The sequence below is a fragment of the Labrus bergylta genome, chromosome 7 (genome assembly GCF_963930695.1).
Source record: "Labrus bergylta chromosome 7, fLabBer1.1, whole genome shotgun sequence".
Taxonomy (NCBI): domain Eukaryota; kingdom Metazoa; phylum Chordata; class Actinopteri; order Labriformes; family Labridae; genus Labrus; species Labrus bergylta.
In genome coordinates, this window is record NC_089201.1 from 2,623,466 (window position 1) to 2,639,688 (window position 16,223).

At 38.9% G+C, this 16,223-nt stretch overlaps 1 protein-coding gene across 8 annotated transcripts in view; it reads left to right on the plus strand.

The window, feature by feature from the left end:
- The window catches only part of mical2b (microtubule associated monooxygenase, calponin and LIM domain containing 2b), a 61,491-nt gene that overhangs the window by 36,568 nt on the left and 8,700 nt on the right, over window positions 1–16,223 (plus strand). For 3 of the 8 annotated variants that reach the window (XM_065956506.1, XM_065956507.1, XM_065956508.1), the window contains exons 14-26: window positions 1,285–1,370; window positions 1,688–1,756; window positions 1,882–2,007; window positions 2,937–3,116; window positions 3,358–3,636; window positions 3,733–3,867; window positions 5,497–5,949; window positions 6,398–6,499; window positions 6,631–6,723; window positions 8,370–8,556; window positions 8,813–8,886; window positions 11,039–11,120; window positions 15,203–15,355. In XM_065956506.1, coding sequence (XP_065812578.1) covers window positions 1,285–1,370; window positions 1,688–1,756; window positions 1,882–2,007; window positions 2,937–3,116; window positions 3,358–3,636; window positions 3,733–3,867; window positions 5,497–5,949; window positions 6,398–6,499; window positions 6,631–6,723; window positions 8,370–8,556; window positions 8,813–8,886; window positions 11,039–11,120; window positions 15,203–15,355 — 2,019 coding nt within the window. The remainder of the gene's footprint in view (window positions 1–1,284; window positions 1,371–1,687; window positions 1,757–1,881; window positions 2,008–2,936; window positions 3,117–3,357; window positions 3,637–3,732; window positions 3,868–5,496; window positions 5,950–6,397; window positions 6,500–6,630; window positions 6,724–8,369; window positions 8,557–8,812; window positions 8,887–11,038; window positions 11,121–15,202; window positions 15,356–16,223) is intronic. The other 5 variants (XM_065956509.1, XM_065956510.1, XM_065956511.1 and 2 more) reach the window with 5 other exon arrangements.

Below are 16,223 nucleotides of genomic sequence, written 5' to 3' on the forward strand. Positions count from 1 at the left end.
GGTTGGAACAAATTTCTATTAATAATAGCTCATAAGTGGATCAACATTACATTTAAAACAGTCAAAGTTATGTGGGGAAACTGCCAAAAACACCAAAATGAAAATCCCTTTCAGCCCAGGACATATTAGTCCTCATCTACAATCTTTTAAGCAGCCTTGATTTTAAAGAAAAGTGATGGATAGTTGAAGTATGTTCTGTTAGCGCAGTCCAGTCTCTTATTGTAAAGTGATTCAGTAGAGTTTGAAACCATGTGCCTCAGTATGAAACTTGAGGACTGCAGTGGAGGTGGAGAATGGATGGTTCTGGATGAAAAAGGAAGTTTACGCTTGTGATATTTTCACAATATATTGATATATTTCTGCTGATTTGTCAGTGGCGTATAAATGTGTAATAATGGATAAGTTAATACTGATGGACTCTTTACTCAGCAGCCTTTACCATCAGTGTGTGAATGTGTAGATGTGACATGCGGTGTAAAAGAGCTTTGAGTAGTCAGAAGACTAGAAAATAAATATACAAGCTCATTTCTATTTGCCATTTAAATTTGACTAAATGCTTTCATTCTCCTGGTTAAAGTATTTAAATTTAAACTCAATCAAGAGTTCACCTGAATCTAAGTTTTTGTTAGAAAAACATTAAAACATAATTTTCTTCTGGGGAAAAATGCTGCAAACGAATAAAGTAGCAACATGTAAATGGAAATCAAATTTAGCTCTTGTGACGAGTGGAATAAAAAGGACCCAAGATACACTCTACTCGATGTATATATGAAGATAAGTCTTGTTGATTTTAAGTTTACTTACCGTGTCTTTTGTTGTTGTTTATAAGTCTGAGGTCTTATTTTAAAGTCATCTTACTCTTTGTTGTAATGTTATGTGTATTTTTTTGCCTGTACCTAATTTGAAAAAATCTTGGTACACATGACACTCATAGTTAGCATGTGTACATTTACAAGCTGTCATTTCTTCATGTATTATAAAGAAATGGCAGAATAACCAGAATAGACAGATTGATATTGATGTGAAATGAACATTGAGAAAAGTCACCACAAAAAGTCACCTTTTAAACATTCAACAAGTGTTTTTAATTGAAATGATGATAATTTACACCTCAGATGATTTCTTGCCTCTGATTGTTCATAAATGGAAATCCTGTCTCTGAAGGCTTTAACTTCAAATGCATCCTTGTGAAAAACGTTTTGTTCAGTGTCATTGTATCAGATGAAATCCTTGTTGATCTACATTTCTATAAATATAATTGAGAAATCTGTGTTTATGTTCCAGGTTCAAGGCAACCAGATGAGAACAGTGAGGAATATCCAGCTAAATCAAATAAGAAGCAGGCTCAGCCCAGGAAGAGGATACCCAGGGTAACACAACACAGTCAGAGTTGGAATTCTGCACTTTCTGTTGGTCTCTTTCTCTGAGAAAGATGATCAGTGAATTTATGTTACCATAAGTGAAATCTTACACCGACATCATGGCATTGTTATAATGAATCTAATCATTCACAGATATAGAGGCTTTCTTCATGACTAGGCTACTCATGCGAACAGTGTATCATAGTTTTCTGTTTTGATAAACATTAACATTTATCCAAACTTCACTTCCTCTCTGTTTGTGTCAGCATGATTCAGATAGACATCTTGTTGTTGTAAATGAATGTTGATTGAATCCACTATCACAGGACGACAAGAAGCTGGAGGAAGATTCAGTTCACAAGAGACGGCGGAAAGGCAACCACTACCTCACAGAGGTGCAGTTAGAGTGGAATTTCAATGTTTGATGTTTTCCAGATTTTGCTGAATATTAAGTGACTTTATTTCTCCATACTGCTCTTCTTTCTTCTCTAATCCCTCCACGTCCCTTGCATGGCGTCAGCTGTCTTGTCACAGTGCCCCACCTGCTGGTGAGGATGGAGAGCTGCGTGAGAACAAGGTCCGCTCCATGGCAACTCAGCTGTTGGCTAAGTTTGAGGAGAACTCGACAGGAAAGACGAGCAACAAGGTGAGAGACAGAAAAAAACTCTGACAGCCATTGATGGTCCAGACCCACTGGAGATGAACTTGGGTTTCAGATATTAAAGTATTTAAAGGTGTAATGACTTAAATATTGAGCTAATTATTACTTAATGTTATTAGTACATTACTGAATGTATGAGCTTTGAGTTAATCTTTTTGTAGCTGAAAAATACAAGATAAATATCATCACTTATGTCCCTCAGAGTTCACCTTTCACCTGCATTAAATGACTTGCAGGGCATCATCTGATAGAACAGAGAGCAGATTGATTCCTGATCCTCAATTGTTGAAACATTTTGCATTTCACCACTCAAATATGAACAATTCTATCTTCTGACTTTTACTTGAATTTAATTTGAAGTCCAATAATTTTTTATCAATTCAAAGAAAATGTAAGAAAACAGGATTTCAGAGCACAACAAACTCAAAATGTGAAACAGGTTAAATAATAATGATTTAAATTTAGCTGCTTTTACATTTCTTAAAAGTTTCTCATGGGTTATTTCTTATATAATCAACATTGTAATGTCTTTCACTTTCCTCCATGTTCCATTCAGAAGTGAGCTTGATGTTATAATTCAAAATCACCCTGCATGCAGGTGTGGGTCTTTAACCCTCTCATGACTAAATATTTCAGAATCCATTACAAGCATTTATATTTATGATAACAATAATAATATCATGATAATAATGATAATAACATCTCCAATCTCTTCATTTAATGTAATCTTCACACTGAAAATACACCTCTCTTATCTTTTCTTTGTATACTGTGCCACTTTCATCAAACATCCTGATTGAAACATGTGCTGAATACTTTCTCCAAATAATGTCTTTGGCATCTTTTAAACTTTTCCTAAACTTCAATTCTTTCCCTCTCCTTTCCTCTCACTTTTCCCTCCTTTCCTGCGTCAGTCTGATGAGGACCCATCTGATCCCTCTTTCTATCCTTCTGAGTCCCCTTCCACCACTCCACCTCCACTTCCTCTCTCTGAGGAGGAGGATGAGGAGGAGGACCGACAAAACCCCCGTTTTGCGAAACCAAAGGAAGTCCCCCCTCCTCCTCCCCTGCCTCCCACTCGCCCAAAGTGGCAGGTATGCCTCCCTCCGAACACGTCTGAGCACTTGTTGTGAGTGTGACTGGATGAGTTCTGTATTCGATTAACAGCCATGTGCAGCTCTCGTACTTATTCAGTTTGAAACCTAAGATGTGTCCTCTGTTTTTTCACTTTTGTAAAATAAGCTGCGAGTTTTATTTAGGTAGATATTATAAACACTGTGAATTGTTAGTGTAATAGTTAAAAACCTCTATTTCCTCCTCCTCTCCTGTTTCCAGCCTTCCATCTACCTTCGCTTACTGGAGAATCCCAGTGCTGTGGCTCAGGAAATCAGTTTCCTCTGTACCCCTAAATGCTCTCCTTCTCAGGGCAACTACAGTCGCTCTCCTTCACCCTCACGCTCTGAGAGCCCATTAGGTCCTTCTCGTTCACCGAGCCCTGAAGTAACTAAGCATTACATCCCAGAATGCACCTCTCCTCGCCAGAGAAACAGTCAGCTTTCTTCTGCTTGGGATAATGATCATTCCTCGGTCAGGTCAGAGGAGTCACTGCAGCAGGTGAATTTCTTACCAGATGTGCACGACATTTTCACAACAACTTGACTTTTTTGGGGGAGTTTCAGCTAAATTCATGTTCTCTTCTGCAACATGCAGAGTAAAGACAAGAGACTGACTACAAGAGAGTATTCTGGACAGAGTATAAAAGACAGAGCCGTCCTCCTCTCCTCCATGTTTACGGGCTCTAAAAAACCTCCTTCTGCTTCTCTGTCTCCTCTACCTGAATCACAGGTGGTGTATTGCACCAAACACTTTTTCATGCTTTGCTTTTGTCAAATTTGAGTTAACTGTATGCTAACAAAGACAACATCGCATCAGGAAAAAAGGCACTAACAGTGGAGTTGGTTCCACATGTAAAAGATGCAGAATCAGTATGAGTAGAGCTATATTTTAATATTCCAGCATTAATATCTACAGTATCCTTGATTTTCAAATTGAAAGATGTTTAATTGTATGATTTTTAATGACTTCTCTAAATTAAGGGACTTATTGTTTCCTCACTCTGCATGTACATTTTCTTTATTGTCATTACCGATTTGTTACCAAAACATTTCTGCATATAACCTGGTTTTAGTAAATGAAAGTGGATACAGATGTGGACAATTTAAATCAATAATACAAATAAATATTTTTGCTATACTCCTTTTAACCAGCAGAGGGCACTATCTGCTTTTGGCTTCTCTTGTACAACATCAGTAGTTGAAGAAGTAAGGCGCTCAAACGTCGCAGAAAGCGAGTGAAGATTTGGTTGTGGTGAAAGCTCTGTCTTGTTTCCTATAGTGGGGTGTAGATGAGGTGACCATATGACAGACAGCGCAGTGTGCATTAATGTATGTGACTGATAAACTACACAAGAAGCACAACGGACATGATGCAACATGTCAAATGTGGCTATATCGAGATACTGGAGAGACATGAAAAATATGCAGGGTGAAGTGTACTGGTGGTTTTGTTGGACATTATCAGAGTCACTGATCTAAATAAAGTGCAGTGTTGTATTAGTAACTACACAACCTCAGAAATACTTGTCAAGCAAAACAGGTTTTTATCATCAGAATTAATAAATAGACTTCTATTGGGTAACACTTCTTAATGAAAACGTGATTAAATCCTATCAGGAAGCCAGTTTTGTGATACGTATCACATGGGGAGGTGAATGTGTTGCATCCCTTCTTGTTGTTATTGCAAATTCATTGTTTGAGTGAACTATGTTCAAGATATTAGTTGAGTTTATTTGTTTATTGTTTCATGGACAGACCCCTTTAATTAACTATACAGTAAAAGGAGCAGATTTAGCTTGTGTGGATAATTTCCAGCTGTAGTCCCCGGCCAGTTGTCAGCAGGCAACCTAACATGCATTACTTAAAAATTCAAATACTCCAGTAAACACTAACCTTGTGTGGTTTGTATGCTGACGGTGGTGGCTTGAACCATTATGATTGACAGCTGGCAACATGTACAATTAATACTACAACTTAACTCACTTCCTATTAAACATCGCCTATCTGATTGGTTCACAGTAATGCTTGATTTGACTTTTTCCTGCTGAAGCCAGTGATTCAGAACAGCTCAAAGTGTAAAAACAAGTCTCTCTTTAAATAACCCAAAATGTCCAAAGTGTGATTAGAAGTGGTTTTATTAAAGCAGATATACAGAGAAGCTGTTTTATAGGGCCTTTACTTTGTTTCTGTTAACAGCTTGGTATTCACTAACACACTTTTTATTTCTAATTTACTTTTAAGAACAGTTAACCTTGGAGAATAAAAGTGAACTAGTCTGCTGTCTCTGTGTGAAATCAACTTCCATCTGATATCTATTCATTTACTCTTCACTTTCATCCTTCTGACTCCTCTTCTGTAGGTGGAACCCTCTATCGCCTCTCCTACATTGTCCCCTGATCCTTCTCCTTCTGCCTCTTTCTCCAAGAGCTCCAGTGCCTACCCCCTCGTCCATCCTGTCCCTGACCCCACTGCTCAGGCTGGTTTCTCCTCTGTCCGCTTGCACACTGCAGGACACAAGAAGCACAAAGACTCCTCTCCCCCTTCAACCTTCTCTGTCTCTAAAAGAACAGATCACATGTCTTCTCTTCATGTTGAGTCCTCAGCATACAACAACAAAACACCTGCTGCACTTACCTCAGCTTGCTTTGATGAAACCTCCTCGCCCCCCCTCTCTGATAGAAACAGTAGAACTGCTGTGCACAATGAACATTTGGAGAGGACAAATGAAATCTCTCGAAACAAGCAGAAGATTCACAGAGCTGCTCAGGAGACATTTGACAATAAGAAATTAGCTGAGGATGATCACATGAAGGTAACAGTTTCCTCATGTTTATCCAGAAATGATAACTTGCAGATCTCCAGTTACAGCAAGCCATTCTGTTTACTAGCCCAATGCTATCCCAAACATCATGTTCATGTCTTGATGCCAATGTATTTGTGTAAATTAGTTTGTTCTTCCAAATTTAAGCAGCCAACAACAAAATTAACCTCACTTTAGAAATTCAAAAGCAAGCTTCTTTGAATGAAGATAATATCTCTGATGTCTGATTTTGAAAAGATTTAAAGTTTAATGGAGCCTTTTCATGAGAACAGCTTCTGGCTCATCTTTCATTTTCATATGTAATATTTGTTCCTTAGATTAAAAACTATACATTCCTAAATCTTAAGGAAAAAAAGTATTGTTGAATATTCATCTATTTATGTACATTTAAGAATTGCCTATCCTCATCTGAGTGATGTGCATTCTGGTGTTCACTTAGCCCAGTGGGAGCTGCGCTCTTGAGAGCCCAACAAGGTTGTCTCATAAGTCAATAAATCGCTCTGAGAGTTGTCCGACTGGAGCTCCTAGTTACATGAAAGAGGTACCAGTTAATACTGTTTCATAAAGTAGATCATGTTTTTAAAGCCCTTTCATCCTGTCCTCTCTCTAATTCCTCTCTTTCCCATTCCCTCTGTTTTTCTCCCTCTGTGTCTGCCCTGGTGTTAACGTTAGCGTACAGTTGGAAAGGTATCATCGGCCATAGATGCTAAAGCTCAGCTGCTGGCCGTCCTTTATGAGACGGACCACAGGCCCAATGCCACTCCGGTAAGACGCATGTGGAGTGTCAAACACAAGTCTAACCCAGTGTTTACATCTAAAAGATAAAGAATGCCTCCTTGCTTCTCCCTGCTTTGACAACAGTTAATGTGCCTTTTCAGGCTCTAACACACCACGGAGGTGTTAAGGCTCAAGTGGTAAATGGGTTGTGCTTTGCCTTTATGTTGTCAAGGCTACAAAGAAGCTAGTGTATTTAGAGTTGTTTTTCCACATACCTGTCTGCAGATTTTGCTTTTAAAAAAACTTCAAAAGGAAATTCTTACCAACTTTCAACCTTATTGGAGCCAAAGTTCCTGGCAGCGGTGCTGAGCAGCAGAGGAAGGCAGTGGCTGCTTTGCAATGCGTTCTGGTACATAAAGAAGCTGATGGCATGGACCTGCAAGTCTATGATTCACTTAAAGTTTTGCTTAACCAATGCTTAACACAATGCTGGAGAGATCAAACTGACACATGAGAAGGGTTTAAGTGACATGGGACTTGATAGTTAGTGGGTGGCTGTGGCTCAGTGGAAGAGTCAGTCACCTCTCAGGTTTGGGGTTCGATCCCCTGCTCCTGCAAATTAAAAAAAAAAGCTAGAAGTGGATTATTTCAAACACAACACATTTGTTATAATTTTAACCCTTAAATAAGAGATCTGTGAATGTGTTCCATATGCAGACACATGTCTGATGTGTCCTTGTGCAAGACACCTAAACCCTAAATTGTTCCTGCTGCTTCATCAGTGGTGTGTGAATGGATTAGTTAATGGAAGCAGCTGCTATCGGTGTATAAATGGGTGTGAATGAGTAAGCTCGACCCGCTGTGTGAAAGCACTTTGAGTAGTCAGAAGACTAGAAAGGCGCTTTACAAGCTCAAGTCCATATTACATGTTAACATAAGTATATTTTTACCTGGCCTGATTTGAGGTTCTGCATCTCACTCACTCACTTCAGATTGGAAGCTTGTTGATGTTTATTTACACTTTGGAATTTGACAGGAGACTTTTTTGTCTCAAAGGTTTAATACCACCTTCTGAGAAATGGACTAAATGTTTTTATTGCTGAACGATTCTGCATGTGTAATTCATGAAGGAATGAAAAGTTGTGATTAAACAAGAATAATTAGCTTGTGTAATTTCTGCCGAAAAACGTTCATAACGACGACAAGACCCCCGGGAATTTAGCCGGTATGTGTGGTATCGCTCGTTTCATCCATCCAAGACATATATTTCAAAATAAAAAACTTCATCTTTGAGACCTTGACCTTGAGCAGACTCTGGCCTGGCATGGACCCTTTACAGTTGCATATGTATCCATGAACAATTAAATTAATAACATGGCTGATTCTCCTGGGTCTTTAACTCTGATGTCAGTACCTCTCATGGTATGGATTATAGCTCGTTTGGTGTTATTGCTGTAACTCGTCAGCTTGACTTTAATTCTTTTAAATTGCAGATTGCACCATTCATTAAACAATCTGAAAATCACTTGCACTATAACTTTGTTAATTTCCTGGCAGCTATAATATCTCTCCGCTGAACCACGGGACTAACTTGCTTTAAGTGTATTTCTGCAGGTGTTCGTTAGGACAAATCCTCATCCCTTAAAGCAGTATGTTTCCCCTCCCTGAGCTTTCTCTGCTCTTCTTTCCTTTAGTGCGTGGTGCGTAAGGATTTCCCTCCCGGCCTCGGTGGCAGTGACATTTGCCACTTCTGCACCAAGCGGGTGTACGTGATGGAGAGGCTGAGCGCTGAGGGTTACTTCTTTCACAGAGAGTGTTTCCGTTGTGATGTCTGCAACTGCACCCTCCGGCTTGGAGGGCACACCTTTGATTCACAGGAGGGTATGTCTCACTCACTGTTACTCTGGACACTTTAGACAAATTAAAATGGTACTTGAGGATATTGTTTGCCCGATGTGGTTTGATAAATTTGTCCAATGAAACACTAGAAACCTGACTTAACTGATGTCATTAATCTGTTGTGGATGTCAAACTCCTGTGTTTTTGTTTAAAAGGTTCACTTTTTTCTAATCATGTGAATGTTATATTGTTAGAGTAAGCTGAGTGGATTTTTGATTTTTGTGTGCTTCCTTTGTAGGGAAGTTCTACTGCAAGATGCACTATGCCCAGCATCAAACCAGCACCAACACGGGGAGATTCAGAAGGAGAATGGTAAGCAAAGACCCATTTCTCAATGCTCTGTTTACAAAATATATATCTTTTTAAACAAGGAAAAGGAAAATGCTTGTTTTTAAAGTTAACCTACCAGTCTCCGTCTAAAGAATGCTGCCACTTCTTTTTTCACTTTCTGTTGTTTACCTGCTACAAGATGTTCTGTTCTGCTGCTACTCAGAAAATGATTGTCTAGCAAAAAATCTACAGCTGAGAGCAGTTCAAGTGAAAAGGGTCTGAGTTTCAAATGTTACCAAATATCTTGAAGTGCAAATGGGATTGACCTTTACAAACATCTTTCTCCAAAACAAAACCTAAGTATTTATTTAATCTACTCTGTTCACAAGTCGGATGGAAAGGTGCCATTGTGATGCTATGTGTTGACTGTTTAGATATTGGAAATGGAATGAGTTAATACTTATGGACACTTATCATAGCAGCCTCTACCATCAGTGTGTGAATGTGTAGGTGTGACCTGTGGTGTAAAAGCACTTTGAGTAGTCAGTAGACTAGAAAGGTGCTATACAAGCTCAAGTCCATATTTCAAGGCACCTGTATGCTAAGTACTACTTCCTTAATGACCACAGACTTGTCATGAGAATGGTAGGATCCTATCCTTGTTGAATTAACTGAATTCTCGGGAGTCTGTCCTGATCCATGAAATCCAGAGTCAAAAAATGTCATCTTCTTTCAAGGTTTAGAAGCTACCGTTCAAAAATGGTACTTTCTGGTTTGCCACAAAGTGCAATTGATGGCCTGTCTTAAACATGTGAAGAAGAAGCTCTACGGGCTCCTCTTCAAGTTTGATTTAGGAAATCACCAAAGACTGATGGTTATTTTTTTCACTCTAATGTCATCTTAACCTAATACCAAGAATTCTTCAGAGGGAGGTGAGAAGTGTCTCAAAACTATTATAGAAAAGTGATATCCAAATGTCCCAACAGGCCTCATCAGTTTTCATTTACATTGTTGTGTTAACACACTTTAGCTCTATATGCTTTGTTAATGATGAGGAAGACAAAAACATGGGATTTACCCAGATTGGTTAGGAATGCTTTAAAGGCTTTATATGTGATTTTTTTGATCCAGCAGATGTCGCCCTTGAGCACCAGCATGAAACCAAAACAACTCACGCTGCATTGTTGTGTTAGCATGCTAATGCTAGCGATCATTATTATGCTCGTATCTTCACACTGCATGTAAATTTACCTGAAATGAGCGTGATCTAGAAACACAGTTAAGCAGTGAGTACAGTATGTTATTCTTCTTTTCTCTAGTCCCTCAATTAAACAACTTTTATACATGAGGGGAGTTGTCAGCCGGCCGTCCGGGCGATGTAAACAAAGTGAAGATAGGACTCTGAAAACTCTGAAAGCACAGAGAAAGCAGAGTTGGGTTTTCTGGCACAACCAACTACCAAGGTGCATAGAGAGTGAGTTTGAGATCCCTGCACCCGAGGCCGCGTGGCCCCTCGGTGCTGGCGGCGGATATGTCAGAAAAAACATTTGTCTAAACAAATGTTTTTTCTGACATATCCGCCGCCAGCACCGAGGGGCCACGCGGCCTCGGGTGCGGGGATCTCAAACCGGTAATGATCCTTCCGCAGGTTCACCTACGGAAACCTTGTTACGACTTTTACTTCCTCTAGATAGTCATAAAGCTTGATGACGTCATAAAGCTCCAGCAGCACTTATAGTATGAAGATCATCTTTATGAACTTTATTAGACCCAAGTGTTTCAGCTTGTGGTCTTCATCAGGGTTTTGGATGACCCTTGCAGCCTTCATCAGTTTTTTTGTTGTTTGAAAGCAACACTTCGGTTGGTTGCTTCTTCAAACAGTCATCAGGATCATCCCTGACCCCTGACTGTACATATTCATAAAAGCTCAACATGAAAGGTGTCTTATCAATTCTAAAAACTACAGCACTGTATTTTTTATTGTCATTATTGTTACTTATGAAAAATGTGTCCAAATAAAAAATTATGAAAATTACAAAAAACATTTTTACTTACTTTTTAAACACCTTTCCTGTCGACACGTTTGATTATCCACTTTGACATGCCTCTAATGTACTTTTTCCTTTGATGTTTGATAGAAGGATAGGTTGTGTTTGATTTTTTTTGTTCCTTCTGTTGCTCTTCGTTATTGTAGGAAGACCAAAGCCGTGTCAAACCCTCGCCTCTGGCCAGTGGGAGCTACTCAGTGATTGGCAGCGTCCAGATTCAGCCCTCAGGTACCCTGGTTTCCTTGCTAAGGCGAGGCCTGAGCTGGCCAAGGCGTGCTAGCCGGGCCGTGTGTGTGTTGCCTGGACAGCTGTTTGAAAGTGTGTGTGAGTCATTCACAGCTATGGGCGCCTACATGAGGAGCTACTCACAAGACTTCATGTTCCTGTATGAGCTCCTGAGCCTGGGCTGTCCTCTTCTTTGCATGATGCACGAGGTTCTGGGACAGATGTACCAGGAGCAACAGCTGGCCCTGTAGCCACCCATTGGCCACCAACCATCATGAGAAAGGGAGTTACAGTGGGCTTGTCTGGGCCAGCTGACCCAATAGGAACATCAGTTTATTTATACTTTTGAGCTTGTAGTGCCCAAAACAGATAAATCAGGTGTTCAGAAACATTGTCCTTTCAAACCAAATAATATCTCTGCTTCCCAAATTCTAAGTTTCGTTTTAGTTTTGTGTCTTTTAAGTTCAAAGGTACTTTTAATGAAGCAAATAATAAGTAGACAAAAATGTGCTTTGCTTGATTCGTTTGCACCTGTTTATGTATTGCCTGGTGTGAATTTTTCCGGCAATTATAACAAAAATTCATTAAGAGCAAATTGTCATATGGGCTCTGACTCTGAAGAGTATTTATAAATGATACATGAGTGTGCTCTCAGGTTGGAACATCAATGAAAAGCAGCAAAGCAACTCTGACTTGACCCTCGCATCTTGTTTTAATCTGAAATCTCTTCCTGTCAGATTGTAACTCTCCTATCTGCACTGCAGAAAGTGTGACTGTACGAGGGCACTTCCCTTTAAACCAACAGGACAGAAAGGTTTTATTGACAGGAGTTGTTTATTGAATCATAATGTTGATGTTGCACTGACTCTGCATTCTGCCTGCTGCACCTTAACTCTGCACCTCAGAGATGCATTGGAAATGCCAAAACAGTGTTATTTTTTTGTGATTTAATTTGATCAGTATTTTTTTTATTGAACTTCAATTGATGTTTTTTAGTTTTTCATTTTGTTTTGTAATTTGATTTTGACTTCTTAATAACAGAATATTATTTATTCATTTTTCTCTTTTCTTTGTGTTGATGGAATAATTCCTGGGCTCTGCTTGTCACAACCAGTACTCCATATAAAAATATAAAGAGGACTAGTTATCCAGTAAATGTCTTTTGTTTACAGGGGGAAATGATTTTATTTTGAACCGATCTTTGCCTTTTTGATCAAATCTGAGATATGTTGATGAAAATCATCCAGAAACAATAAGAGCTTTAGTCTTTTGATGCAGTTTACCCCTCTCTTTCTATTTTATTATTTAACATAGTCTGCATAAAAAAGGCTTTTATCCCCCAAAAAACTGCGTAACTGAATGTATTTCCAACTTTTACAAAGTTTGGCAATTCTTTTCTTTTGTATATTTTGATCATTGTTTTTGTTTTGATCTTGGCTGTAATTGCTTCAGATCCTCGGTTTCATTGTGCAGAATTAGGATCTATTTCTTAAAGGCACTGTTGAGGCTCTGATCTGTTTTGGGACAGTCCCTTAATGCAATGCTTTGTGTAAGTGTATATTTCTTTATAAATCTCAGCACCCTGTTTTGTTTTCATCTTACATTTCCATCTTTATTTCACACTTCTAATTCATTTTCTTTTTTCATTTGACTTTGTCTGTTTTAAGTTTCCAATGCTGCACCCTCTGATTGGCTGTTTTCTTCCAGCAAGGGTTGATGACTATTGGCCAGCTTTGGTCATAAAACCTTTGTAGCACCGCCTCCCCTCCCAACCACTCCACTTTACTCAGATTAACCAATCACAACCTGGCATGAGTCAGCATTTACTAACTCATGAGTTCTTTAAGGTGCTATGTGTTGCATCTTCACATATACATTTTTAATAAAAAATATCCTTTTGTTTTATATCAACAAAGACATTGCACACTGTTAACCATACTTAGGACTCAAGCTAACACTTATCAGTCTGTTTCTCAATACTTTTCCCTACTTTGCCCGTTGCTATGCTATGCTACCGCTGTGGCTCAAGGAAAGACAAAGTCTGATAGTTGGACAACCAGTGTGAAGTAAAAAATGTTAAATCTGCAATATTTATTTTATTTTATATATATATATATATATATATTTTTTTTTTTTTATCAGGCCCAAATGATGAGTTTTTACTGATCACCACCCCGCACTAGACATTAGATTTAAAAAAAATATATTTTTGTAGCACCTTTTGAAGGTTGGAATTTACATCGTCTAAAACGTTGGTTTATGAACGATTACCTGCAAAGTAATGACGTTCCATTAACCTCAGCTGTGCTTTGTGTGAGCATCTCACCTGGTCACTCACAGAAGGAAACGTAGTGTAGAGGTTAATGACACGTTGATGCACACATAGCATCTTTAGGTGGAGTCATGTTACTCAGTAGTCATAACAGCTGCACTAACCCCACTAACACGTCTGTTGTGCTGTATTCCTCCATAACCACCTTTACAACACAAATCCATCGGAATGTCCCTGAATTAATTTCCTCCCTCTGATGCATCACTATCAGCAGCATCCCTTCCTCTCAGGCCAGTCTGACAGTAACAGCTGTGTCTACATGTCTGTGGTCTGTCTGTGGTCTGTCTGTGGTTCCCTCTGTTTCAGAAGGAGGCCTCCCCCCCTCAGAGCCCCTCTCCAGATCTCTCTCATGCACCTCCTAGACTTTGCTCAGGAGACCCGCAGCGCCAAAGCAGCTTTTTGCACACTGCCAGATATATAGACATATGTTTGGCTGTATACGATATGTTTCATACGTTTAATTATGTCAAATATTTAAGCAGCCTGCAGGCCTTGTTATTTTTTTCCGCTATGAAATTCACTGTAAAAATTGCATAATTTATGGTATTTATAAGCTGTAAATATATATCCAAGAATAAATCAAATTGTTACAGAAAAATCTTCTCCGTGGTTTGTTGCCAACTAGTCCAACTGTATCATCTGAATAACTGAAACATTTCAAAGTATTTAGATCTTTTTTTCTTTTTTTTTGCCTCCATCAAGCAAATCCTCCCCCCCCTATTCCTTTGCTAAGTTGAAATAACATCACCCACACAAATCATTTTCACAATCACAGCTTTCGTTAACCCAACAATAACGTGCTTTGTAACATCTAATGAGAAGCTCAACGACCTTTAGGAGCAAAGGCAGGGAGTCAGCGTTTGGCTTAAACGGCTCGCCCACAATTGGACGGTTTTTAAATGTTATACTTGGGAAAGAAAAAATTATTGATGTGAATTTAAAGATAGAGCAAATCATTTAACCAAAATAAGCCTTGTTATAATCAAACACTGTTGAGCTGATTCAAATCCACTCTAGTCAACCTGAACAGAACTGAAGTGAATCACTCGTCAGCTCCTCCTGTCAAACTTCCTCATGGGGTCTGCTCGTGGGTCTGCTCTATCTCTTCCTCTGTGTTTGCTATCTGTTTTTTAATTGGTTAGGTTTCATCCTCCTGTGGTTATTCTTAAGTCTCCTCATAACATTTAGCAAAACCAATGTGATATCTTCAATAGGAACCATTTAGTCTCAATGACAAAAGAACTGGATATCTAATGGCTGACATATTGTTTTAAAAGGTTTCATCTACTTATTTTCATTTCTTTGCTCTGACCAAGTGGAATCATCTCTGTACAATGTTGACTTCATTACTCTGTGAGTACTGTCCTGAATATGTTGTGTTTTATCAGTGCTTGTGTTGCAGATAGAAATTCATATTCTACTGTTGAGTTACTGAATCTTTGTGTATGCATGTGTCATTCTCTTGTTCTTATTTTTAATGAATGATTTTACTCTATGAAATGTATATTAGCTGTTTGCTGCATAACAGGAATATTTGGTACCAGGCAACCATTCACTTACTGTTAAACTGTTTTAGGTGATATAATAGGAAAAGGTGCAGAAACTGCTCACCTGTTCTGAAGTCCTAGTTAGACATAATGCATGAAATCAGCCACATGCTATGACATGTTTTTGTTTTTTTAACTGCAATTCATATCAGCATTAATTCAAAGATTGTGAAAATTAATTGCCCAAATACTGTTTTTATTTGCAGCCAAGGTGACCAGCTTGCATCCAGAGCAGCTTGATAAACCAAAAAGACTTCCTGAAGACACAGAGATGGCTGTTGAAGCTCTAGATGATTCCTGTATAGCAGAAACCACAGCTCAGGATACTACAGGAGCCCTGGACCAGGAGAGTACCAAAGGTCAGTACGGGTTATACAAGTCTGACTTTTAGAAAAATATTTGCCAGATATTCAAAACATTGGCCTGTCTTTCTCAGACGGACATGTTTTTTTTGTGTTCTACCAAAGCTCAACGCTTTCAGAAAAGACAGGAAAAAAAGAGAAACTTTATCTCATAATTATCAGAAAAAAACCTCAAAACAACAGAAACCGATAAGTTCTAATATTCAGATCAGCATTTTGTGATAGAGGGCTGCATGGTGGTGCAGTGGTTAGCACTGTTGAATCACAGCGAGGCGGTTCCTGGTTTGAATCCCCGTCTGATAGGAGTCTCTCTGTGTGGAGGTTCCTGGTTTGAATCCTCGTCTGACAGGAGTCTCTCTGTGTGGAGGTTCCTGGGAGGAAGCTGGAGTCCAAAGACATGTTTTTTAGTTTAATTGGTGACTCTAAAATTGTCTGTAGGTGTGAATGTGAGTGTTTATGGTTGTCTGTCTCTATATGTCCGCTCTGTGATTGACTGGTGGATAGTCCAGTGTGTACCCCGCCTCTCGCCCAATGAAGGATCTGCTCCAGCCCTACGTGACCCTGGACGGGAAAAATGGTATAGATGGATGGTTGGACCTTATGATTTAAAGAAAAGATCATATAATGATGTGAGAAAACATGGGAATTCTATCAATATCCTGAAATAATAAATAAAGAAGGTTTGTTAAAGTTGCTCACAAAAAGGCTGAGATAGATGAGATAGATAACACTACCGCCAACTTTTGATCTGCCTTTACTTCCTTCTTAATTTAACAAGGACAATAACTTGTTAATGTGCATAGCAAGAATAATATATTGAAATGAGGCCACTTTAGGTACATTTATCTCCTGATTATCAGATCCC